A 26,832-nucleotide genomic window follows, 5' to 3' on the forward strand; every position below is an offset into this window, starting at 1 on the left:
CCAAACATTCCTTTACACAAAATGTGGGACCAGTGATGTAACCAAGACAGACAGAACAGGTGAGATGGATTCATTTGGTTCTTCAGCTTTTTGGACATTCAGATGCCCAGAAAGCAGGTCATGGTCTGATTACACTGCAGATGGAGAAGCCAAAGCCATGTTGTGCTCACGAGAGTCTGATGCAAAATGAGCCAAAGTGGAAAGAAATGTTTTCCTGAAGAGTTTATTTGTCAGATTTAGATTCATTGTCCCACCTCTTCCTTTTAAGCACTTCCTATTAAGCACCCATTGTTCAGTGGCAATGACCATGTGGAAAAAAGACCTGGAATTAAAAACTTGAAATTCCTTGGCTGGCATATCGCACTGAATTTTTCTATGGACCTCAACAATGTTGTCAACAAAGGCTGCAGTTCAGGTCAGGCAAGCAACCAATTTGCTTTATTCAATGTGCGTCAGCAGCTCATCCTGCATCAACACATTATGTATGCACTTCCTCCATTTGCAGTCAATTAGTCAGAACATGAAAAGCATTTATATCAGACTCCATGTGGTCTGAACAGGGGTCCAAGATTTATATAACATGTGTTCATTTATTAAAAAACAAGAAGTGTGCCAATTTGAAGAAGAGGAAACAGACTTTATTAAGTCCTCTTGGGGAAATAATCTTTTCCACTCATGTTCCTGATATATTTTAGACAAACATTATATGTATATGTGTGTAGAGGCCCCTGAAATAATCACAACTAGGCAGTCAGAGACTGCAACATCCTGTGACACCCCTGAATTCAAAATTTTACCTTGACCTACTTTCAAAGGTGAGGGTCATTTAATAAAAGACCCATGATCCAACATGTAACTGGTCCATTCTAAATGTCATGAGGTTTCAGAGATGTGTACCTAAAAAAGTTTATAAGTGAAAATGTGATATTGACCTAGTTTTTCAAGGTCAAGGTTGTTATCTAATTTTCATCCCCTTGCCTCCCTGAATATATTGCCTTTTGTTTCGTCTTTCTATCTTATCCGGTTTCTGGGATGTTTCCTAAGATACGTGCAAAAATATCTCAGGATAGAAAACATCTCAGTCTTACTCACACTGGGCTTCTCCCTCGTCTTTCTATCTTATCCAGTTCCTGAGTGTACAAAAGTTGAAATTTGACCTTGACCTAGTTTTCTCAAGGCCAAGGTCATCATCTCATTTCTATCCCCCTTGCCGCCCGAGCAATGTGCTTTTTGTTTCATCTTTCTATCTGCAACGGTTGTGAAGATATTTTGTTGACCAACAAATGAACAGACGAACGGACGGACAGACGAACACTGACAATTACAGTACATCACTGCTTTGAAGTGGGATGTAAACACAACACAAGGGGCCTGTAGGCATGCTGTATACTCTATACAGTGGGAAGTAGAGTGGCGGGCAGCTCCGACTTGATGCACCCCAAAATGTCCTGTGTCAATCACATTTAGTTTGATGATGATTTGCAAATCATCTTTTTCTTGTTTTTATTGGAATTTCCAAAATGTTTTTTAGAATTTCATATTGCCAATTGAAGGTTTTCTTGTTTGTTTTTGCTCTGTGGGACTACCATCTCATTATACTTGTGAGTAATCGCATACATAGTCATAGGGTAGATTAAAAAAATATACCCTATTTTTTTTAATATAACATATGAACAGCTTTGCGTTTAGCGACGCCCCTGAGCAAATGAACTCATATACTTGGTTCCATCTATGGAGGGTCTGAACCAAACTGGAATGTTCCTTTAAACCAGAGGCGCTGCGGAGAGGCGGAGCCGCGCCGGCTCCACTCTCCCGTCTGTGCGCTCCGGTGGAATAGATGTGCGCGACGGCGCGGGCAGCAGGTTCCCACGGTGGGGAAATGAAACACGCTGCAGGTCCCGAAGCAGCAGCAGCAGCAGCAGCAGCAGCAGACGAGCCGGGCAGACTCTTCCTCCTCTCGACTCTTCTCCTCTCGCAGCGGGACATCACACTCGGTCCGGGGTCATGTTTTTCCTCCGTGCGTTTTTGTCGCCTTATTGGATCGCAGCTGAGTGAAAGAGAAAGTCCCCACTGAATTGGAACCTGCGTACTTATCGCGTTTTTGTTGTTGTTGTTTTTTTGTTGTTGTTTGTTTGCCATCGTGTTCGTTTCTGGAAAAAAATTTCATTTTAAGGATTTCCTGGTTTTCCATCAATCCACAGTATTTTGGATTATTCCTGCCGAAAGGAGATATGTTGATATTGTTTGCGATCAGTCTGGCGCTTCTGTCAGATGCAGGTTAGTGTGTTCTTTATTTATGAATGAATTAAACTGTTACACTTATGGTCGCTGATCCAACTATGTACTATTGCAGTAAGATGCATGAATTCTTTTTTTTTTTTTTTTGGCAAAAGACAGTTATGGACTGCATTTTTAAAGCGTAATGTCTCATAAAGGTTTAGAGTTATTGATAATCAGAATTGGAATTAAAATAAATTTAAAGGGGAGTTGGGCATTAAAAACGAGCTGGGGTTGATCTTTACATTTTTATTTTTGGATTAAATAATTTAACAACATTTAAGTTCTTACGTCATATTTTTTTACTTTTAGTAAAAATCTTATAATGTAACATAATAATGATAATAATGATAATGCGGACTAAAGGAACCAGTCTGACCTTCCCACCTTCAGACAGTTATGTAATTCCAGTCTAAGAAAAAAACTCAAGAAAGAGGACCCTCAAAGGAAAGGTTAATTAAATCAAACTCTCAGTGGGGTTATTAAGAGTCTATCTGTGAGGTCCCTGACATGGAAAACAAAGCTGCAGGTTTCACATAATAAATCAATCCCAGTTAAGAGATGACACAGTGGCCCCCCGGGGGTTCTTGCGAAGCGTCTGGGAAGCTTCTGAATGCCGTTCATCCCCTGTGAGCTGCCAAACTCTGTCTGTGTTAGAGTCCACCCTGGCTGCAGTCTGCAGCCGGCAGGTGCACAATGCCCCTATTATCCCTTTTGCATAACATTTCCGATTGAGGTAAATCACATGATTTGTGTACACACACAAAGACACACACTCACACACACACACACACACACACACACACACGCTTATTGTCAGCTCACCTCAGATGAATGACCCCAACATCTCCAAACCCTCCAGAGGGTGACACTAAATGCTGACTAATGAGAAGTTATTATCTTCACATAGTGAAATATTGTGTTAGATGTCTCAAAAGTGTTTTTACTGTTAGCTTTGCATTAAGGTTTGGCCTTTAAAAAAAAACCCGGAACATTCTTGCTGTGAGGCGACAGCTCTACCCACTCTGTTAACGTTTATTGATCTCCATGACATTAAAGTGAAAACCAAAAAGTCAAACTGTCTGCGAGGTTGAATACGTCTGTATCTGTAACTCAGCTGACGTGTGAGCGGTATGTCACTGAACACACCTCACACCCATGCTGTCACCACAGCCCATGTTGACAGAGTCCGTGTGTAAACAGTTTCTTTCTCCCTCTCGGTCCCTCCAGGCCTGTCGGTGGAGGTGTTTCGTGCAGGTGTGGCCCCTCGCTGCGAGAGCCGGGCCTGCAACCCTCGAATGGGTAACTTGGCCCTGGGTCGCCGCGTCCTGACGCAAACCGTCTGCGGCAATAACGGCACCGAGCTCTACTGCTCCTACGTCGACCCCAACACCAACCTGGCCTGCGGTCCCGCCAAGTGCGCCAAATGTAACGCCGGCCTGCCCCTCCTGTCCCACCTAGCTGGGGCCATGTCCGACTCGTCCTTCCGTCACCCCAACACCTGGTGGCAGTCAGCCGAAGGCGTGGAGTCGGAGACAATGCAGCTGGATCTGGAGTCAGAATTCTACTTCACTCATCTCATCGTCGTGTTTCGCTCTCCGAGGCCTGCTGCCATGACCCTTGAGAGGTCACAGGACTTTGGGAGAACGTGGAAGATGCTACAGTACTTTGCCAAGAACTGCAGCGCCACCTTTGGGCTGGAGGAAGGAAAAGCAGCCACCGGCAAGGACAAGGCCACTTGCACCTCTAAATACTCAGAGGCTTATCCCTGCAACCGAGGAGAGGTGAGATATTACACCTTTACATGAGACGCTAACATCTGTCTGACATCAAGATAAAGCTTCAGTAATCAATAATCACTCTGGTTTATCATCATGTGTCACATAATAATAATTTTTCAAGGCTCGGAAAACATTCGGGAAACAGGATTTCTTTATTCTACTGCGCTCACAGAAGGAGACAGAGGAGGTTTCACGCTGAATATTCAGCACGTCTCCACTTAGATTAGAGACAGTCTAAACACAAACATCCTTCTGGGCAAACAGGTAAAATGAATACATAAAGGAAATATCTAATATTATTTTATTTCTGATCATCCATTCAAAGTTGTCATCTTAAAAGAGGAGCATGATTGGCAGCTGCCTATCTGTAGTGATATTACTGACACGTATAAACATGACAGCTTGAAGAATTGTCCAATGAAACTGATGTAATGAAGTGCTTAGGATTAGTTTTGGGACTCAGATGTCTTAAAATCACAGAGAGCTTTGCTTTTTCTCATTTCATCACAGCCTGATAGATGTGTTTCAGACAATCTGGTGAAATTCCTGCATGATTCCTCCTATTTTCAGGACTACATGCACCGCATAGCAGGCAAAACGGTGCTGCAGACAGACACAAGTGATTTTTTTAAGCACAGTCGACCCATCGTCAACCCTCCAAGCAGAACTAATTCGACTCCCTCTGTAGTAAGTCACGCAACATGAAAGAGTCAAACGGCAGTGCTGCCACACTGGGCAGAGTGAAAGCAGAGCGTATCCAGGTGGGGGGGGGGGCTCTGTGGATGTGTGCGTGTGTGCATGAGTGAGTGTTTAATAGGCGTACTTTGACTGTAGCACGAGAGCGCTTCCTGAAAACCATTGATGTTTAATTGAAGCAGTGTGGGTCAGCAGCGGCTTTTGCACATGTGTGGAGGAGCACGCCAAGCATGGCGCCGCTCCTGACTCCCCATCGTGCTCCCGTGTGTAACGTGTATTTACGTCCTCTTTGACAGGCCCGACTCCCTCCGAGCGCTCCTGCCAGGTGTTTTGGGCTCACTCTGCTGCTGTATCATAAATCTTTCTTTATGTTCTTGTGTCACATGCTCCTAAAGAAACATGCGATTGGAGCATTTATTAAATTTTTCCTCCAATTTTTGTGCGTAAACAGCATCTTAATTCTACTTTATTGAACTGTGGATTTGACACATAGGTTTCCTTACATCCCAGCCACCTGTGCTAAGAGCACGACCTCTGACTTCTAACCCCTCAGCTGGTGACCTGGAGGTTAAAAGAGGTCAAGTAGCGCTCTGACAGGCCAGCTGCTGCTGATCGTCTATTCACACTGTTTCTGCCGCTGTGCATTTTGTTGTGAGTTTAAATCACTTATAGGGACAGCTTAACAGTCGGTGGGCGGCGCTATTTGACGACAGCAAATTGTGTGTGTGTTTTAGCACGTCAGCACTGTGTTTCGTGTGAAAATATGTGGAGCATCTCTAAAAGTTTATCGCATTCTGTATATTGCATTCTTTATTGCAAGTGTGGTATCAGCTGATGATGATTATTTGAGCTAATCTTAATTATTATGTAAAATTGTTTTCTTCCACTCATCTGTTATTTTTCCATCTCTGGACTCTTCTTCTCTGGAGGTGCTTAACTCTTCAATGAGTGTCCATCAGCACGAAATTCACGGATCATTTGGTGGCAAAGCCAAACAACAGAAAGCTGCTGTGGGTGTATTGTTAGTAAGGTTCTAACATAAAGAAAACCAGAGAGCCTCTTTTTACTGTATAATAAAAGTAGAGTGACATGACAAAGGAGGAATCAATTGTCATCTATAATTTCACAATTGTGACTGCTCTATCGGGGCGGAATCATTCATGATGACAAATTAATTTCATTTTCATTGTAATATACTGTAGATTGTTGTCATGAGATTTTTCCTGAGCCTACGGCCTTTTCTAGCATTCACCAGTGGATGTTATTTCTCTGTTTCCATCGTGTACCAATAGGATCCAGAATAACTTCATTAATAATGAACTGGTATTCATTAAAATGTATAACCAACAATCCTGGCAAGGACTAACCTCTAGTGTGTAATAGTAATCAAAAAATCCGACTCCAACAATAACAGGTACTGAAAGAACATAAGACATGTCAGCTGACAAATAACTTGATTAAATTTTTTGTCTGTGTTGTTGTCTGCGATCTCTGCTGGCACAGAGTAACACATGGGAAGGTTTTGAGGGTTGTGGTGTAGCTGGGAGCGATTACAGGCAGCAGGTATTCTCAGCTTTCTGCCTCTTTTCTCTCTCCAGCAAACATGAAAGCATGTCGCCTCTTGTGCTGAAAGCCTTTCGTGTTCACCTGTAATGTGGGGAAAAGGTGGTGTGCGTGTGTGTGTGCGTGTGTGTGTGTGTGCGTGTGTGTGTGTGTTCAGTATGCTGGGCTCCTTGTCTTATTTATGAGGTCAGCCTGGCTGGAAGAATGTGAATGTTTGTTGTAGAGACTGACCTCCTTAGGGAATCCAAAGAGGCAGACTGGCCTCACACACATTCACACAGACATACTGTACAGCATTCTTCTTCTTCCACAATTACACTCACACACACTCACTTGTCCATGCACTTTCAGATAAGCACATTCAGTCAACTCTCCATCTGTCTGCTAGGAAGGAAGTGGTGTTGCTCTGATGGATGTTGGTACTGTTGGCTGGAGACCCATCCCCCCTCTCTATTTCCCTCTCCGTTTTTCTCCTTCCATCAATGCCCATTGTGCCTGTTTACCAGATTACAGTCCACAGTGCTTTGATGGAATTATGCCTGTTAAATCCGGACTTACTTTACTTTTCATCCTGAAGTGGACACATGTCCCTCATAACCCTAGAACTCGGTGAAATACAGTTAAAATGTGGATAATTCTGCCCTTAAAACCACAATTCTGCTACTGATCATTGTCCTCCACAGAGAAAAGCTGCTCAGATTCCACATTAGACACACACAATTTAGGCGGTGAAAAATAGTTTAGAAGGCAGAAGTGGTTTACTCAGCCGAGTGTCAATTCAGTTATTTCATGTAGAGATCTCTTTTAAATGCCAGCATCAATATTTACAGTCAATGTTTCTCAACAGACCTCATTAATTTTGTTTTATATCTTTGAGGCTCCATACAGAAAATACTTTTTCATAATGTCTATAATCTGTGATTGATGGCTTAGTTTTGCTTGAGGCTGTCGACTTTTTTGATGAACAGTTGGCAAACGTGGTAAGGAAATAAAATCCATGATTTAACAAGGAGGGAGTTCACGCCTCCACCAAGGCTTGCCGTGTGCCCAGAAAACTCAAAAGAGGCTATAAACCTCTAAAATTGCAAGCTGTTTCATCTGCCTGTGTATCTAGAGTTTAACTAAGACCAGAGATAAATACTTGTGGCAAACGCAGGTAACAATTATGAACAATACTTGATGTGTTGAGCAACAAATTTAGCTTGTAACAGCTTTCTAATGGAATTTCAAATCAAATGTATCTGTCGGTCTGCAGTTAACCAATGCCAGAATACAACAGAGAGTGATGCAGCAATGAAATTAATCAATGACATTGTCGAATGGATTCACATCATCTACAGGTGCATTAGAACTGTCACCTCAGGTAACTCATCATACCAGCCGACTGAGAGGAACTCTTGTCTTGAGTGCCTGGCAGGGGAAAAGGGACTTGAACTACCTTTGTGTGTCGGCTCACCTAATCGGTGATGAATATACACTACTGTCATTGACAAAGTCTTGAAAATGAGTGGAACTGACTTATTTTTTTAGGTACAACTAAAATCTGAAAATTTGAACTTGTGATCAATCGTGATTAGTCATTCCTAATATTCCGATTTTTTTGTTGCTTGACTCAACTTATTTGAACTTTTTGATGTATTCCATAAATCTTAGTTGGTCTGGTCGTGGTCCTAGTTATCCAAACAAAACAGACAGCTTGCTTCAGTCATACCGTAAACATCCTGCTTTTGTGTTAAGCCAGTTTTTATCCACAAACTGTGCAGATGTCGGTGAAGGAGGTTGATTCTAATTGATTTTCATATCAAGTAGTTACGTTCTCTATTGGAAAGGGACGCCACTGAACAAAAATGAAGCGGTAATTAACTTCCACTCTTCTCGCAACTGAGAAAACTTTTAACACAGAAAATGTGATGTGAAAAGCAAAAATACAACAGGAACGAGAAAATGGTTTTACTGCTAAATGTGCAAAACTGTGTACGTATATTTGCAGCTTGTGAATATTCAGGATTCATAAAATTTGTATTAATGACATGATTTACTTATTTTGCATTTCATTTAAGTACCTTTAATATTGAACACATACAAATTCTAGTGTGTTTTACTGCTTGGATCCAATTAAGAACTTGTGGGAATCCTCCATGTACATCCATTAGAAGGTCAGACTACTATTAATATCATCATCATCATTATTTCATACTTTAAAATGTATTTTTCATGTAGCATGGTTGTGTTGTTAAAGCTCCAAGAAAGCCTCCTGTTAAATTTTTTGTCGCGTGAAGAATTCACAATACTTTTGTGTGCATGTCAATGTGGTTGTGTGTGTGTTCTGGTGTTGCTGTGGTGTCACTGCGCTGTCGCAGGGCTTTTGTCCGGCTCTGAGTTATGTGAAGCTGCATCTCTGTCCCCGTCTTTGTCTGGCCCTGCTCTCCGTGCTCTCCCGCGGACCGGCGCCCCTCGTCCTATTTGTCGTGTTCTCTTAATTGTGGACCACAATGCCATGACCCTGTGACCTTTTCCAACAACAGGGAAATTAATAGTGCTCCTCCCATCACACCCTCAGCCAGGCATTCAGCCAATGAGGGAGCAGCATGTGGGCTTTGCTCGATTCTCAAGTTTCCACCAACAAGACACACGCTACCTATCCTATGATATCAGCGACAGCCAGCAGAGAACCATCGTACTACTCTTCCAGAGGGAGATTTGGGACGGATACCAACATTTTCACACCAACAGCAGCAGCTGTGTTGGTTGCTAGTGACAGCGGTACCCATGGCAATGGTAGCCTATAAAGGGATCTTCAGTTTGAAGGGTGTCCTGGAACCAGACAGGATAAAGAGGCACGTGGGAGGGAGAGGGAGTATATTTAAGGACACCCTGGACTCTCACGGTCACATAAGGATGTCAGTGATGATGGGGCGCAAGGTTATGGTGCGCAAATAATACCAAAACACAATGTCATTAACTTGGCAGATGTAGTGACATGAGTAACCTCAATGAGCCCAACAGTGACACTGACTACAACTGTCTAATACCTGGAAATCATGAAGGGGACCTGTAAGATTTTTTTTCTTTTTTTTACAATATGTCTGCATAATTGAAGCAACCAAGCAAAAGTTAAAAAAAAGAAAACAAAAGAACGGCCACACGTACACATACACCTGTGTTTATTATGTACAATATGTGCAGGAAGTTTCATGAAATTAGCTTCATAGATCAGTCATCAGAAGTTCTTGAAGTGCCCGCTCAGTCATCAAACAAACAATCTCATTTACAATATATAGGGCTTCATAATCTAGATTAAATACTCATTTCAGGTGTAATTGTACAAGAAATGCTAAAGCAAGTAATCAAGAGATACGATTTTACCCTCTGCTGTGTTTCGTTGCTGTGTTTCCTGCATTTTGGTGCTTCTGTTTCGGGCATTTAGATGTAGAGACCAAGATCCATATTGTCTCATCGGGGTTTTATGTTTAATCTAACTACAGTTTAGAAAATGACTTTGGACATGACTTTGGTTGCAGCAGTTGCCGGTTGTACGGTGCATCTTAGTGTTAAATCTATTGACACTAAACCATGTAATCTTAATTCCTGTTGGTGTTTTTTGAATGCATATGGTTCTTAAGCACAGCACAGTGGCACATAAGGTAGAGCTGTTGTCTCCCAGCAGGTTCCCAGTTTGATTCCTATCTGTATGGAGTCTATATGTTCTCCCTGTGACTGCGTGGTTCCTCTCCGTGTTGTATGGCTTCCTCCCACCTCCAGAAACATGCAGCTTCAGTGAAAATGTCAGTCCAAAGTGTCTGTAGGTGTGAGTGTCAGCATGGCTGGGAGTTTTGTCTTTGTTTGTGGCTGTGCTTTGAACTGGCGTCTCACCTGGGGTGTACCCTGCTGCTTGCCCACTATCAGCTGGGATAGACTCCAGCGTAACCCATGACCCAGATCCGGATAAGCGGCTGAAGACTTGAGATTCCGTCTCGTCTTTAAGAAGATGGATGGGTGAATGAATGAACCAATCATCCTAAACTATAGATTTGCAGTGTCTTTTTAGGCATCACATGTTATATTTTTAATCTCTTATCCCCTTCCTTGAAATGACACATTTCCCAGAAATTCACAATTGCGTCATTTCAGATCGCAACAAGTCCAAGTAAGACTTGAAAAACTGATTTGTCTATAATTTATTTAGTGTGAAATGTGACAGCAGATATCTTTGTCTGACTAACAGGTGATCTACCGTACCCTTCCAAAGTGGGAGTCTCTGGATCCGTTTGGGGAAGAGGGTCGGCAGCAACTGAGGGTGACCAACATCCGAATCCGACTTCTGAAGCATCAGTCGTGTCCGTGCCAAGCCAAGGACCTTACCTCTGCAAATGAAGCGCTTCCTACCCAACACTTTGCCATCTATGACCTCATAGTGAAGGGAAGCTGTTTTTGTAATGGACACGCTGAACAGTGTGTTCCTGCACCGGGTTACCAGCCAATCAGAGACCGGACAAACCATGTGGTAAGAGCACAGCGCTGAGTGGATAAAGAGCACTGTCTTCTTGCATGAAAGATTAATCTTGTCCTTGGGCATGGTAATTTGACAATCTGGTCATCTTCACTGTCTTGGCACCTGTGCAATAGCCTGAAACCAAGACATGTCACATAAGAGATGGGCCGATTGTTCAGATAAATACCAACTTTATTCATCATCACATTAGGCAATATGACCTGCAGGGCTTTCTTGCAGGTAATGAGATTTTCTTTCAGTTGAGAAACTTGTAATTCTTATAAAACATGAACTTACTGCCATCAATGCTTTCTATTCAAGCACTATATTTAGAGCACACAAAGTCCATTTCTATTTCTCAAGGTGAAATATATCTATTATAGAGTGTATGACCTTCAAGAATTCCGATGATAAACCCACTCTGTCATTTCCTTGTGGAGTCAGCCACAAAACCTTCACCACAATGTTGCTGTTTAAGCTAAACAATACAAAAAATTGTGAATAAAGCGGTAGCATTGTGCAACAGTTTTAGATGCAACTCAACTTGTTGAAAGAGCTTGACTGTCTTATATTAATATTCAATTCATTTCCATTTAGATTATTTCAAACGATGATATAGGTCTGTGATGACAGATCTACGTTTCTGTCACTCCTCATGGGTAGATCTTTAGCTTGTTCTAAGTTTATATTTTCACAACTAGAGGTAAATGGCTTGCTCAGTTTGTGTTGGCTGTCATCTTAATAACAGACTCGGGGTGTGTGTGTGCGTGCGTGCGTGTGTGCGTGCGTGCATTGGAGGGGGATATCTCAATTCTCCCCTTGCTTCCTCTGTTTTCCTCTCATGTCAGATAAACAGCTGCCGTTTAGCTGATAAGAAACCCAAGAGATGTGGATATTGATTCATCTAGGGGTTAATGATGGTGTTGATGTGTGTGCGTGTGTGTTGATAAAGGTATGATCCTGTGTTTTTTTCCCCCGGAGATCAACCATAAGTGTTTCAGAGCCGGGCTCCTATCACAGCCATCTCCACAAACAGAAATGCTGGCTGGCTTTGAAGCCGAGCCGCTGTTCTGCTGCAATCAGTGAAGCTCAGCACTGAAAGTGAGAGTCAACAACAACTTTCCTTTACATCTTATATAAGCAAGGCATTTAGACTGATAAAAATAGATTTTCATCAGTGGTAAAGCTCAACTGATGATGGATGGAGTGTATGGCGTTATAAATATTTGCGTCTTGGAACATGCAGAGATAATTTAATCTTTAGTGTTAAGTCAATGTTCATTTTTCTACACTAATGCCTATGAAAACAAACATGTTTGATATGAATCTCTTGGTTTTTTTTAAAGTTTTTCCACCATGATGTACAATGGAATGAACATTTGCTCATATGCAAGCTATGTAAAGGCATTGCATCAAATACCTCCAATAATCTCCTGCATTTCTTTTCTAAATGTCTGATATTGAGCAGCCAAATAAGTAAGTTGTAGTAGTAGTAGTAGTAGTGTTTTTCAGTGGAATGGCCTTACAAAAATAAGATTTTTTAGCTGTTCTGATTAAATGTAACAGATTTTAACACTATGCTAAGATGTTAATGACAGCATGGTGGCACATACCTTAACATCATTAGGTTAGCGCTGTCTTTGTGAGCATGCTGGGATTTGCCCTGCTGATGTCTCTGTTGTAGTCATGCAATGTTTTAGTCTTTTTGGTACGCAAAAAGAAATGACAAATCAAGGCTGAATTAGCAGTGATGCTTGACTGTCGGGGCACGTCTTATTATGGTCTGGAAGTTACCACCAACAATCCATAATTACAGTTGTCCAATGTGTTGAGCAGTTCACATGAAGACTTACAATCCCATCTGAGACTAATAAACACAACAGGGTTGGATGTAAGCTTCCCATTGCTGGAGACATCTTATGTCATGATGTCACTCCTAGCAACATCTAGTGTCATGACATAATTCTTAGAAACATCTTAAGTAGTGACATCACCCCTAGAAAAATCTTATTACATCACTCCTAGAAACATCTTATGTCATGACATCACTCCTAGAAACACAATGTTATTCCGATAAACTTAAACTGGGCATCTTTTTAAAATACCCATACTGGTTGTCATGCAGTGTATGCTGGAGACAAAGCAGTGATCTCAGTCACATCAGATGCTCTCAATGGGCTGCTGGATCTGCTGTCAGACTCACACAGTTGAAGCAGAGCCAGGAAGCGATTCCTCAAATTCTAAGCATTTTTTTTTTCTTCCATTTTTGACTGTGGGAAGTTGTAAACCAAATACTCAAAAGTGAATATTTGATGTATCAAAAGTCTACCATCTAAACACTAAAAAGAAAGTAGCCTACATCCAAGTTTCTGCAGAATCTCAAATGTAATGTTGACATCTCGGCCGCAGCTTTTTCAAGGCAGCAGATTCCTTTCTGCGGACCAACTTTTTTCTTTGGTGATCAAACTGTTTCTTGCCGCAGAGGAACACTCAAAGAAATCTTTATTGACAGTTGTACATAGCTACAGTAGCCCACAGGGACTGATTGGCCTATTTCTCGCCTTCAATCTGAGCAGTCTGGTTGAGGCTTGACTGGTGAACCATGTGTTGTGAGCGCATAAATCGTGAGCTTTGGCCCCATTTACTCATGTAAGCATGAGTTTGACTTAAACTTCAACCTTCCTAAAGTTATATGATGTAGGCTCCGGTTTGGTACAGATTTATAATATGTAAAAAATGTGCAGAATATTTCAATATTTCCAAAATTGCTGAATATATTTTGTCAGCTGTCAAGTAAAAAAACTGACAACATTCAGGTTCAGGGGCACTTTGTGTTTACAACAGCAAATATTAAAAATCAACAGCTTAGCATTGTCATCGCTGGGATGTTAGCGTGCTTATCATTTAACACAATGATACTTAATTTATCAGTCCCCGAAATCTGCAGCGGAAAAAACTTTCAAGCTGAAACGAGACGAGTGAATGTGTGGAATCATGTTTGATTAATGAACAAGACATTTCATTTCAGTTTCTTTTTGTAATTAAGCTGCTGATGAATGATATATTAGACACAGTCATTAAATGGGACGTCTTCCATTCAAAGAAATTTCATGAAACCTTGCTAAATGTTTTCATCATCAGTTCCTTATTTTGATGACAGAAAATTTTCTGGAACAGTCAATAGACCACATGGCTGTAAAATCCTCCTTTGCATTCCACTATAATCATTTATCATGTGGAGCATGACTTAGTGGCAGATTTTTCACCAACAGTATTTGTCCGACTGCAAACAACACTTGAAGTTTGAACAGTAAATCCATCTTAGCTGTCCTCACAACATTTCCTTAGGTCAGCTGACTGTCGCTTGGCTGTGTGCTATGTGGGAGCGTTTTGGTAAACACAAAGAGGTTATGCAAGTACCGTTTCTCGCCTATCAAGTTTGTTTTGTGTCTTTTTCCGAGACGAGAGTCGCGGTTTGTGGTAAAACCCAAACAAGAGCAGCAGCTCAAGATGGGAGATGATGGGAGAGATTAGCGATTACTAAGGAAAGGAAAGGAAAGGAAAGGAAAGGAAAGGAAAGGAAAGGAAAGGAAAGGAAAGGAAAGGAAAGGAAAGGAAAGGAAAAAGTACTTGGGTTAAAGCACCACTAGGACACTTTAAAAATTCTACACAAGAATAAGTCTTGCATTCCAGCATTACTCAGTTAAATGTAAGCATTACCATGAATGTTGCAGAATTGTGCAGTAAAATACATCCATTTCTGTGTTTTACACGTCACTTTTGTTATTTTGTTGTTAAAGTTTGAGCTCATTTTAACTTTACTGTAGTTTATTTTCCTTAAGAATGAAGATCTTGGCAATGTAAGATGAAGCATCTTACATGCAGAATGAAAATACATATAAGGAGAAACACTCTGAATGTATCCTTAAGTACAGCCCTTAAAATGACCATTTGACCAATTCATACATTTTGGGCCTTTTATGAATATGTGTAACCTCATAACAATGTTTTCCTTTGTTGTGTTTTGTTCTGTAGGAAATATGTTTGTCTTGTTTGTTTGGTCTGCTGTGTGTTAGGTGTGTGTGTGTGTGTGTGTGTGTGTGTGTGTGTGTGTGTGTGTGTGTGTGTGTGTGTGTGTGTGTGTGTGTGTGTGTGTGTGTGTGTGTGTAAGCATGCAATGTTTTGTCTGCTGTGTGTGTGTGTGCAGCAATCAGTGGTGAAAGTGGTCCTGATATGTCGAGTCATTACTGCCCAGACACTGTGAGCATAGACTAAAAGACTCGGTTGTTTGTTTGTATCCTTGTTTTGTGCTCTTGTGCTCCCACATAAGGGTTTGTGGTTTGGGGCGATTACACTGTCACAAAGCCAACACACACACACACACACACACACACACACACACACACACACACACACACACGCACGCACGCACACGAACTGACCATGAATAGCTACTGGCTTATTAGCAGCAATTAGTCCAATCATGTTTTCTGAGTTTCATAATGAACACAATCGAGTCGACTCATAGAAGTCTATTTCTTACACTGCAAAAACTCAATCAATCGGCATGATTACAACCCGTGAAGTGGATGTCTTGTAATTGTCAGTGTTTGTGTGTTCGTTGCAGATAGAAAAATGAAACAAAAATGAAGATTACTCAGGCGGCAAAGGGGATGAAAATGATGAGATGATGACCTTTACCTTGATAAAACAAGGTCAAGGTCAAATTTCAACTTTTGTACACTCAGGAACCGTATAAGATAGGGAGACGAGGGAGAAGGCCAGTGTGAGTAAGACCATAGATCAAAGCTAGTACTTTGATCTACCTATGCACTAGCTTTGACCTACCCTGAAAGGTCAAAGCTATGCACTAGTCGGGTACTACTTTCAGGGGACCCTGACCCACCCTTAAAGTAGGTCAGGGTAAGTCGTGGGATGTTTCAGTCTCTGACTGCTTTGATTCTAGTTTAATTCTGTTATTGCTATTTCCCTACAATATGATCATTGCCACCATAATTATTTAAAATGGTCATTAAATGCTAAATACTTTGTCAAAACCTTCCAAATCAGGCTCTAAGTTTTTTATTACTATTAATGTGTCAATCTGCTTCATCTTCCTATTGATATTGGGGTTTTTTTGTTTTTTATATTAAAACCAGTAACAATTGAAGCTACAGCTTGATCTATTAGTCCAGAGCAGTTTCCAGAAGTCTTTCTATCTACACGTGGTCTCAAGTCTCTGTCTGTCTGGTTTACTGTATCCTCTGTACGGCTGAGTCTACACTGTTGCGTGTGTGCAGCTCTCAGCCTTGTCCGTGCGTTAATTGTCCCGTATCATGGTATGGTAAACACGCAAAATGGGTTGAAATACCAGCTGTCTGGAGCCGAGCCAACTGCTGCTGCTGGCCATTTCCCCTTCCTTTCTTATTTTTCAATGTTTTCCTCCAGTCATCTGGAATTTTTCATCAACTTTCTCCTTTCATTTTTCATTATGCATCCTGTTTCCTATTTGCCTGTAAATCTCATTTAAAGTTTTGCGCCATGATTCATAACGTATCCTGCTTCCTACTTGTCTGTTAATCTCTTTTAGCCAATTGTCGCCCCCCCTCCCATATTATGTGATTGAAATGACAAGCCATGTGTGTTCACGTCTATATTACAGCGCTGATCCAGGGTCAGTCCAGTCAGAGAACATGTTTCTTGCTCCAGTCAATAGAAAGTGGATGTGCGTAACTGCAAAGAAGTGTTTGGGAGTAAATCAAAGCCAATCAGAAGTTGGTGACACATCATGCACCGTGGGAAAGGAGCACAATATGCAGTGTATTGTTTATATATGAGTCAGTGTGTGTGTCCTACATTACAGTTGCACCGTGTAATGCAAAATAAATAAAGAACATCCTCAGATGCTATGCCTCCCCCCCCCCTTAATCATTATCCAGCATACATGACATTCCAGCTCACAGGAATGACAAGGAGATTGTTATTGTGCTCTCAGCACTGCATACTTGCATTCTTGTCGTACACACACATTCGTAAACACACACAGGCTTTTCATAACCGGAGGCCCGGTCTTGTTTCCACTGATGAAGCCAAACAATCAATCTCCATTCACTAATTTGGGCAAGAGACTGAGAGAAAAATAGAGTGAGGAAATCAGAGGAAACAGGGAAGAAGAATGAAAGTGGGGAGAAGTCAAGAGGAAGAGTGAAGCCTTCACCTCCAACAGGCTGGTCCTCATATTGGAAACTTTGCTCTCCATCACACAGACCTCTTTGTTAGTCCCATCCTTCTGCCTCTATCTCTGTCATTTTCTTTTTGCTAATGAGGTTTCTGTCTCTCTCTCCATCTCTCTGTCTCTCTCTCTCTCACACACACACACACACACACACACACACACTCTCACTCACCCTTTCTATCAGGTCCATGGAAAGTGTGTATGCAGACACAACACTGCAGGTGATCACTGCGAGCGCTGCGCTCCGCTCTACAACGACCGGCCGTGGCAGCCTGCTGACGGCCTGACCGGGGCGCCACATGAATGTCGGAGTGAGTCCAACAAGCGCAAGAACCTCAAACGCTAATTCAAAATGTCATCGCTATCTTCTTACTGCTGTTTTAGAATTAAATTTGAGACCTATGTCTGATTCTCAAGCAATTAAGATGCAGGTAGTTTCAGGTGTTGGTAACATGAGTTCAATGAAGCATCACATGAAAACAAGATTCAACAGCTAACCAGTAAACTTTACGACTGCACGTGCAAACACTGCCTGAATGAAGCGCATGTTGTGTCTGACGTGTGGATTTCCTCCCTCTCATACCAGAGTGTAAGTGTAACGGACACGCTCAGAGCTGCCATTTTGATTGGATGGCGTGGCGTGAGTCTGGCCAGCGCAGTGGAGGCGTGTGCGACTGTCTACACAACACTGAAGGGCGTCAGTGTCAGAAATGCAAGGCTGGTTTCTATAGAGACCCACAGCGACAACACGCCGCTCCCGACTCCTGTAAACGTAAGATTCACCAATGCCAACACAGAGGTGACATCACAGTAAACATGTTGTTTATATTGCTTCAGCGTTTCACACGTAGCAAAATTTGACCTCAGTCACTGCTCAAAGGTCATGCATAATCGGATTTAGATCATGCATGTTACGTCGACCAATCCAGAAAACGCACATTAAGCAAAACTGTAACTATGGCTGGAAAGTTTTAATTCCAGTACCTGTAACTCACAATAGCATTTACAAAGACTGGATTTTCTACAACACAGCTTAATTTAGAGGTGTTCACACAGTCAAGCCTCTGTAAACTGTCATTAGAAAATGTCACTGTTATAACGAACCTTGTTGGGTCCTTGAATTTGACATTAATGGGCCTGGAAAGTTCTTTAACGGTCCTCTTAGATGCTACAAAATCTAATTCACAACTTTTCTAGCATATAATTTAGAAATTTAATGATAAGTTTGATTGACCAATCTTTTCAAAACATTTCCTTTGCTTTAAATAAGAATAATACATAATATAAGCACATCTTAATGAATACTAAGTAAAAGCAGCCTTCTCTTAGTGTGACAGGTAGGTACCAATTATAGTATATAAAAGTTGTTATTTATAGTAATTACACCGAAGTTTAACCGTTAATAAATAGTAGTTAGTGGTGAAGTCTAGACAAAAAAATATGGGCTTCACGAGTGGAAATTGTGATATTTTCCATTCGTAGTGGGATTAAAGCTGTTAAATTCATTTCAATGCAGGTTTCAGACTGCCTACATAATGTTCAAAATTAACAGGCAACCTGGGTTTTTAGGATTGTGGCTGGATTAGAATAAGGGTAACATACTCATAAAGACAGACTCGAGGGCCTGGTTACTCATGAAATCTGCCAATGTCTGACTTTCTAACAATAAATGCAATGAATAACCTATATTCCATCTCTGCTCCTTCACCTTCACGTATGATTTTGTTTCTTATTCTGCTTTTAAATTAGGATGATTATGCTCACCAGTAAAATCTTCACAGTGAATCCTGGTTTTCAGTGATAATTTTGGTGTCATGAAAATTCTTCCTCTGGTTTTTAGCAGAAGACCGTTCAATTAGTTGAAAGATATTGAACTTTTTCAATATCAGTTTTCAAACCGACTGTAAAGTGGGTTTTTTAGAGATCAGTTGTCAAATGTATTTGTGCGATGATTTAAACAATTTTACCTTGTCGGAAAAGTTGCATTTCCAACAATGCCACAACATGTTGAACACTTTGTGAAATGCGTCACCTTACTGCTGTTGACAAAGGTTGCTGGTGTGAATCACAACCTCATAAACAACACTTTGGCACGGCAGCTTCATTCTCACAAAGAATTCTGAGGATTAAGATTACAAGCCGGCACATGCTTGATAAAACTTATTAACATTCTGTGTGTGTGTGTGTGTGTGTGTGTGTGTGTGTGTGTGTGTGTGTGTGTGTGTGTGTGTGTGTGTGTGTGTGTGTGTGTGTGTGTGTGTGTGTGTCTGTGTGTGTGTGTGTGTGTGTGTGTGTGTGTGTGTGTGTGTGTGTGTGTGTGTGTGTGTGTGTGTGTGTGTGTGTGTGTGTGATTTGAGGGCATGCTGCCCTCCGCCTCCGGTGATGAGATGAGTGTTAAGTTAACACGCAGTAGTCATCCATAAACACAAGCAGTGGCTACATTCTCAGTCTGATTATCTGTCAGATTTGAGGCGGCAAGCTCAGTCCTGCAAGTATGCTGGACTCACACATGAATACTATAGTGTGTGTGTGTGTGTGTGTGTTCGTGGTTGGGTTTATGTGAGAGTAAATCAAGCATCAAATTGGACCAGACCATTTCAAAACATCGTAATGTTAGCATTCAAGACAAATATGTGCCGTGTATTTCAGCTCTGAGCCCCTTCTTGTTCGCTATGGTGATGGACAGGCTGACAGACGAGGTTAGACAGGAATCTCCATGGACTATGATGTTTGCAGATGACATTGTGATCTGCAGTGAGAGCAGGGAAACAGGTGGAGGAGAAGCCGACCCCTGAAGGGAAAAGCCAAAAGGAGAAGAAGATTTCATTTATGTATTATATTATATATAGAGATCTGTAACAAAACAAACCTTCAACAAAAATCAAGACACTTTCTAACTCCTTCAGTCCCTGCCACCCATCCCTGCACAACCATAAACTAATTAAAAACAATAATTAGAATTATTGGTGGTAGATTACAGATAAACACTGGCTAACAGTTAAAGACAGTCTACAGCCACGCTATCTGCTCTGTGTACTGACAACACTAATATGCTGATGTGTCATGTTTTGCCATGGGCTCCGTCACCTGCTAAAACATTTGATAATAAACATCAAGCAAAGTAATTCAGCTATGATCAATTTAAATTTTCTTAATTTTGCCGGTACTTAAAGTTGACTGCATGTCATCAGTGAATCGGTGAGACCCATAACGTAATAACAGCTAACGTTAATAAAAGGGATTTTTCCCGCTTTTTTGAAAGTTGCAAGAAAGGTCCCCTTGTATTTATACACAAATGACTGGAGAGGTTACTATGACGATTGGCAGAAAGATGAGGCATGTCCCAAAGCCATCTAATTTTTGAGTGGGACAGATTCATGATTGTCTTTACATCCATCCACCGTCTCTTTGGTCTTCCTGTTGCCCTCTTGCCTGGTAGCTAATAGATATTTAATATTAACACCACCTTGGGTGTTGTGCAAGCTTTTGTGCACCACACAACTCACCTGTGGAGCCACTATGGACACTGAAGGGCTAATGGTCTTCCCTGATGGCTGGTTGGAAAAAAAAAAGAGAGAAATGGCGAGCTCAGAGTTCCTGAGACAAAGGCTCAGGTTGTGAAATCATCACTCTGTCGCTGCTCGCTGACAATGGAGGAATTTCCCTCCATCGTGAGGAACATTTTTTTCATACCAAGCGGTAAGGGGCCCTGGAAAGAAAACACTCTTGTCAAGCTTATACACACCAAAACCCTTTAGCAGGAGGGTGGAGGTGGAGGTACTTCTACATGAGTGTGTGTGGAGGGTATTGACTCCACCGGTGGCTCAGGCAGGTGTCTTGTCATGTCTCAGCTCACTCTCACGAGGCTTTCATTGTCAGAGCTCCTGCAGCTGACAGTTATCTTCGGTACACACACACACACCTACACACACATATTTACACACTGGAGTCCTTGTGTAGTGACCCCTTCAAATGCTCATAAAATCTCACACTGATATGTAAACACATATGCTCTCCATACACACCGTCACACGTGTTTTGGCTTTAGAAGTGAAGTGGTGCTGTAATCTGGGTTAATTATTAACACACTCACTCTACAATGGTGTAGATAGGGCCTGATACACACACACACAAACACACACACTCATGCACAAAGCTTCATAACTCATCAAATGTCTCATATTGGTGCGTTGAGTGTGTGTTACCATGCATATTCATATCCATAAATGTGATATCTTTATGGTGTCACTGATATTGCATAGTTCTGTATTGTTTATCTTATCTTCATTGTGTCGGGCGATTCGTCAGATCAACCGTCTGGTTTGGCGCTCAGAAGCGTTCGTGTGGCTTCGTTCTTGCCGGCCGAAGCGCTCCGTCCACAACCTGAGGAGTCAAATGTGGCTCTGAACCCATTTGACTCCTGAAAAGAGAGATTTTCTCTTTATTGAGAAAATCCAAAATGAAAAACCAACATGAATTTATTAGATATTTATTTAATTGCCGCTATTTACCTCCTAAATTCACATACCAAACCACCATCAGAATGCAAACACACAAACGTCAATCACATATCAAGTGAGGAATCATGAGAAAAATTCATGGTCATCAGATATTAAACTGTTGTGAAATAATGCCTTTCCTTCTCGGTTAAGCTGTTAATATTTTATTACTGGTCCAAACGTTTTGTGTATAAAATATCAGAAACCAATGAAAAAGACCTGCATTTCTGTTTCCCAGCCTGAGGAGATATCACCACGTGCTTTCTTTTGTCTGACCTACAGTGTAAAACATAAATATATTCAAGTGAGCTCCTTTTATATACTTTACAATCTTGGCACTAACCTGTTTCCATTTAACTTGACAACATAAAGAAACCCCCAGATGTGCTACTGTGTCATGGATCTGGAGGGTGTTTGTTAGATTATTATTTCCGAGGTCAAGAAGGAGCTTTTAATCACAGTCTTAGAGGTGTTTTTAAGAGTGACATCTTATAAATCTGTTTACAGTTGACTGTCTGAGGAGGTGACTCAGACACAAATACACAACCTTGCAAATTACTATTATCTTTTACTTTTCAATAGTCAGACACAGAATTGACAACTAAAATAAAGGTGGGAGGCAGGATTTATGAAGCAGAGAATCATTTAAAACTTCATTAAATTACAGAAAAATGGCTCCAAACAACATCCCCTCTTTGTTCTCCTCTCTTTCGTCTTCGGCGTCTCCTTCAGCCCCCACCCCACCTCATTCCTGGTCTGCACCAGAGATAGGGACAGATTTATGGGGGAAGCCTGACACTTCCTCCTGCAAGGCTGCAAAGACAGCAGACAGTAGTTTTCTCATGAAAACGTGTGGGTGTGTGTGGGCAAGTATATTGTTTTTGGAGGTTGATAAAAGAACACCCTATCAGAACACAATTAAAGAGGGCCTTAGGGATAGCTGTGTGTGTGTGCATGTTTGTGTGTGTGTGTGTGTGTGTGTGTGTGCGTGTGTGCGTGTGTGCGTGTGTGTGTGTGTGTGCGTGTTTGTGAGATAAGAAAAAAGAGAGATGCCTTTGTATGACAGACCTACAGACTGAACTGATGAATTATGAAATACTTGATTGCTGGTAATAAAATATTATTTGCAGGATAGTTTAACCCCTTGATTATTAACCAAGATTAAACTTTCTTAACATTTGTGTTATTTTATTGTTACAGGTACTGTTTATTTTAACAGTTTGCAAGCAACAGAGCTCACTAATCTCAGAATTTATGTGAATGATATATTGATATATTAATGTAAAAATGCAATATATAATTGGTTTGTATCTAAATTTTGTTTTTTTTATTCCCCTCCCAGCATGCAGCTGTCACCCTCAGGGCTCCATGCCCTTCCACTTGGCTGGCACGTCTCTCTGCGATCCAGCTAATGGAAACTGCATCTGTAAACCTGGAGTAGGGGGTGCCCACTGTGACAGGTGCATGGTGGGATACTGGGGCTTCCACGAATACGGCTGCCGTCCATGTGACTGTGCTGGAGACTGTGATCCTTTCACTGGTGACTGCATGCTTGGGTGAGTATAAAAACTATCTCTTTTGAAACCAACTTAACATTTGTTTAGTGCAGACTCTCATTTACTGTACATTAATATTTGTGGGGGGTTTTACTCAGCTCTGATTTGGATCTGTACAACTTGGAGGGAAACTCAAGCGAGCCGGTCAGGATTTTCCGAGCAGATGAACTCTTCTCTGCCCTCCATTACTCAGGTGAGATCCAGAGGCTGTGTGTTATTCATGCTCCTCCACAGCCCAGTGAGCAAGCATTAATGGTTAAGAAATGAAAGTCTTCAGTGTGTGTGTGTGTGTGTGTGTACAAGTGTCCCTTCTCTTAGACCCCCCAGTGCTGCTACATGTAACTATGGCTTTAATTTGCACATTCCTTTGTGAGCACACGCTATGTTCACATTCTTTGGACGCCATTCGCAGTGGACACACACACACACACACACACACACACACACACACACACACACACACACACACACACACACACACACACACACACACACACGAGTTATGTTACAAATATTAATCTGTCTGTATTTGTCCCCTGCAGAGAAGTGCGAGTGCAAAGAGCAAGCACTGACCAACAGTAAACTCTTCTGCATCATGAATTATGCATACGGTGAGAACACGTATTCTCTCTCCTTGTGTTGGACTATGATTAAAAATTCAGTGTGGAGGGTTTAGTGGCAGCTAGCGTTGTAGTTGCATATGGTAGCCAACAGACCACCTCTCACTCTCCATACAAAAATGTGAACTTGTATCTTCTTCAGGAGTTATTTCATCTTCCTTTAAAATAATCCACAAGACTTCAGGTTTGACACAGATATGTTTGCTGGGGATCTCACTGTATTCTCTGTCTCCTCCTGACACTCAGTGCTGAAGGTGAAAGTGCTGTCAGCCCACGATAAGGGCTCTCATGCTGAGGTGGAGGTCAAAGTTCAGAAGGTGCTCAGTCAGAGCACAAAGGTGAAGATACAGCGGGGTCGGGCCACTCTTTACCCCGAGTCGTGGACCGCACGGGGCTGCACCTGCCCCATCCTCAACCCAGGTCAGACTCTTACTCTCATATGATTGCAACACATTCCTGGAGGTCAGAGATGGAGACTGAGACTGAAACACGAGATCAGATTGCTTTTTCTCTTCTAAACTGTTTCAAGTTTCAAATTAATTTTCTTTTGTATTGCCCAGATTCACAAAGAAATCTGGGCTATACGAGATCTTCTTGTATAACTACAAAAATCCCATGGAATTTATGTAATTTCTTAATTGCTCCAGTTGATTCCATCTAATTTTTTCAAAGCCTTTCTGCCAAAGCTGAAATAAACCGTGGCTCATTTCAAATTTTTCTCAGTTCTGCTGCTGGAAACACCAACAAATGAACACAAGTCTCCAGGAAGTAGACTCTTTCCTCCTGTTGGCCTTACTTTCGGTGAAAACCACAATGCCCAAATGTTTTTGTTGGGGTTTCATGAGTTTTGTGGGAAAAAAGTATCAACTAGCACCGATATAAAATGGCAAATCAGCAGTTTTGAGTAGTTCCACAATTATAACAAAACTCATTCAAATAATGTGTATTTATATGTTTAAAGTTGTTTCCTGATCTGAATTTTATGCCACTTTCTAGGGGTGGAGTACCTGGTGGCGGGCCACTCGGACCGTAAGCAGGGTCGCCTCCTTGTCAACATGAAGAGCTTTGTGAAGCCTTGGAAAGCCAGCTTGGGTCGCAAAGTCCTCACGCTACTCAGGAAAGACTGCAACTGGTAGACAAACCATTAAAACACTGCAGGACCCTCAGCCACGTGGACGTACACGGACGTGAACAAAGAGCGCTATGGATTTGTGTTTTCTGGTCCTCCAGATGCCGATGGAGTGGGTGCAGGATTATGGGGCTGAACTGAAATGACTGGCAGGCCCTATGTTTCTCTGCTGTCCAATCAGAGCGTAACAATAGTGTCAGACTTGCATCAGGAAAAAGGACACAGGACTTAATTGTCTTATATATTACTATATCAGATTTCATTCAAAAGAAATTAAGAAATTCTGCACTGTGGCCAAGTTCTGTCTATTCTGATGATGGACCTGCTGACAGACGTTAAAAACACACAGAAATGAATTTTTTCCTCTCTGCAGCACTTTAGCCCAGTACGGACTGAGGGAATATGGACACACAAAGAGAGGAAGACTTAACACATGCACAGTATGTGATTTCTAGACGTGAAAAAAGAATGGAAGACGTCCAAGCCCTGTGTGCTCTGCTACATCGGAGACGCACACACACTCACAGAGTTGTGTGTCTGTGCTGCAGGCATAATGTGCAAAGCACCCAGAGTGACGCTGAACAAGCCATACAAGCCACTACAGGTGGTTAAACCTTAGCCAATCCAGGTGTGTCTGTGTTGAAATCAGAGTGAATGGGTTTTACCCTCAACGTGAATGTATTTGCCTGTTTTGCTGGTTAGGGTTGTGTGTGTGTGTGTCTTTGTGTGTGTGTGTGTGTGTGTATGTGTGTGTGTGTGTGTGTGAGGTTTAGAACAGGCACAGTCCATATTCAGTCCAACTTTTTCTGTAGGTTTGTGTTCATTTAAAAAAAAAAAAAGCCGTTCCCATGTTTAGATGCAGCGTTTTGTGTATTGATTCATCACGTATTATACTGGTAAATTCAGAACATTCATTGTATCCTTTGCATTGTGCTCTTGTACAGTTTTATTTGTATATATCTCTATAAATATTGTCCATTTCTCTTTATCTCTTGTTTTTGTATGTGATAATATTAAAGGATAACTCCACTTTATTTCACATTCTTATTATTTAACAGTTGGGGCTAGAATAATGTGACTGTCACTACATGATTGCTGAGATGTTCATTCTTTTTGATCTTTTGGGGAATTGTGATTTAAAGTACTGTAAATTCCAGACTATAACCTAATTTTTTCACATGTTTTTAACCCTCTGGTTTAACAACAATGTGGCTAATCTACAGTATATATTTTAATGGGCTAACGGCCTCAAGGTGGCGCTCTAACAGGAACTATAAGAGCGAGACAGACAGCGAGAAGAGATAATCCAGGGAGGAAGATGATACTGTATTTCAATTATGACATTTTGCACATCATGCACAACCCTTTATGATGGAAAACATGCAAATAAATTCATATGATGCAGCTTTGAAGTGAAAAACAACATCTGGGTGTCGAAGTAGGAAACAGCTGCTGCAAGTAAGATTAGCAACAATAAATTGATGGCAAGACGTTGGAGACAGGAGCATCGTTTTACTGTCGTGTTACAGGCAACGTTCGGAAAATAGTAGAAATTAAAAAATCTGCCACCTTGGAGACAATCCAAGAAACAAAAAAAATGAGGAACTACATTACCTCAACTCACCTCTGAGTTAAGTTAATAAAGCAGGAACATCTGCCATTTCCAGTAATTAATTCTCACTGAAATGTTACTTGTGAAGTTTTATCCTAATGTACCTTCTTTTTTCTGATCCAAACAACTTTCACTGTCACTTTTCTTTTTTTTAGCAATGTTACTATACTGTATTCTTATTTGTCAGCAATTAACTTTGCAGCAGTCTGACTTTCTGGTTGCTGCTGAGCAGAACTATTCCCAGACTTGAACACCACATTTCAACATTGCTGATATAACAGCCTAGGCCTTGAAATACTTCACATAAATTGGACAAAAATATCCTTATCATGTTGCTCTTTCTCACACTTTCATTTGCCGCTCCTCTCCGTG

At 41.4% G+C, this 26,832-nt stretch overlaps 1 protein-coding gene across 1 annotated transcript; it reads left to right on the forward strand.

Moving 5' to 3' along the window:
* Positions 1 to 1,850: 1,850 nt before the first annotated feature.
* ntn4 (netrin 4) lies at positions 1,851 to 25,882 on the forward strand. The gene is made up of 10 exons (XM_068307428.1): positions 1,851 to 2,277; positions 3,508 to 4,061; positions 10,543 to 10,821; positions 17,229 to 17,355; positions 17,631 to 17,816; positions 22,886 to 23,099; positions 23,198 to 23,292; positions 23,642 to 23,710; positions 23,966 to 24,139; positions 24,716 to 25,882. The coding sequence occupies exons 1-10, from the start codon at positions 2,232 to 2,234 to the stop codon at positions 24,853 to 24,855; spliced, it is 1,884 nt and encodes a 627-aa protein (XP_068163529.1). The 5' UTR covers positions 1,851 to 2,231; the 3' UTR covers positions 24,856 to 25,882.
* Positions 25,883 to 26,832: the final 950 nt, after the last annotated feature.

The sequence above is a fragment of the Antennarius striatus genome, chromosome 22 (genome assembly GCF_040054535.1).
Source record: "Antennarius striatus isolate MH-2024 chromosome 22, ASM4005453v1, whole genome shotgun sequence".
In the NCBI taxonomy this organism is placed as follows: domain Eukaryota; kingdom Metazoa; phylum Chordata; class Actinopteri; order Lophiiformes; family Antennariidae; genus Antennarius; species Antennarius striatus.

Excerpts from the sequence above, each read along its gene's own strand:
- ntn4 (XM_068307428.1), top strand. The coding sequence starts at position 2,232 with ATGTTGATATTGTTTGCGATCAGTCTGGCGCTTCTGTCAGATGCAG. Across the intron at positions 4,062-10,542 it reads ATCCCTGCAACCGAGGAGAG|GTGATCTACCGTACCCTTCC; the intron begins GTGAGATATTAC and ends TCTGACTAACAG. Across the intron at positions 24,140-24,715 it reads CTGCCCCATCCTCAACCCAG|GGGTGGAGTACCTGGTGGCG; the intron begins GTCAGACTCTTA and ends GCCACTTTCTAG.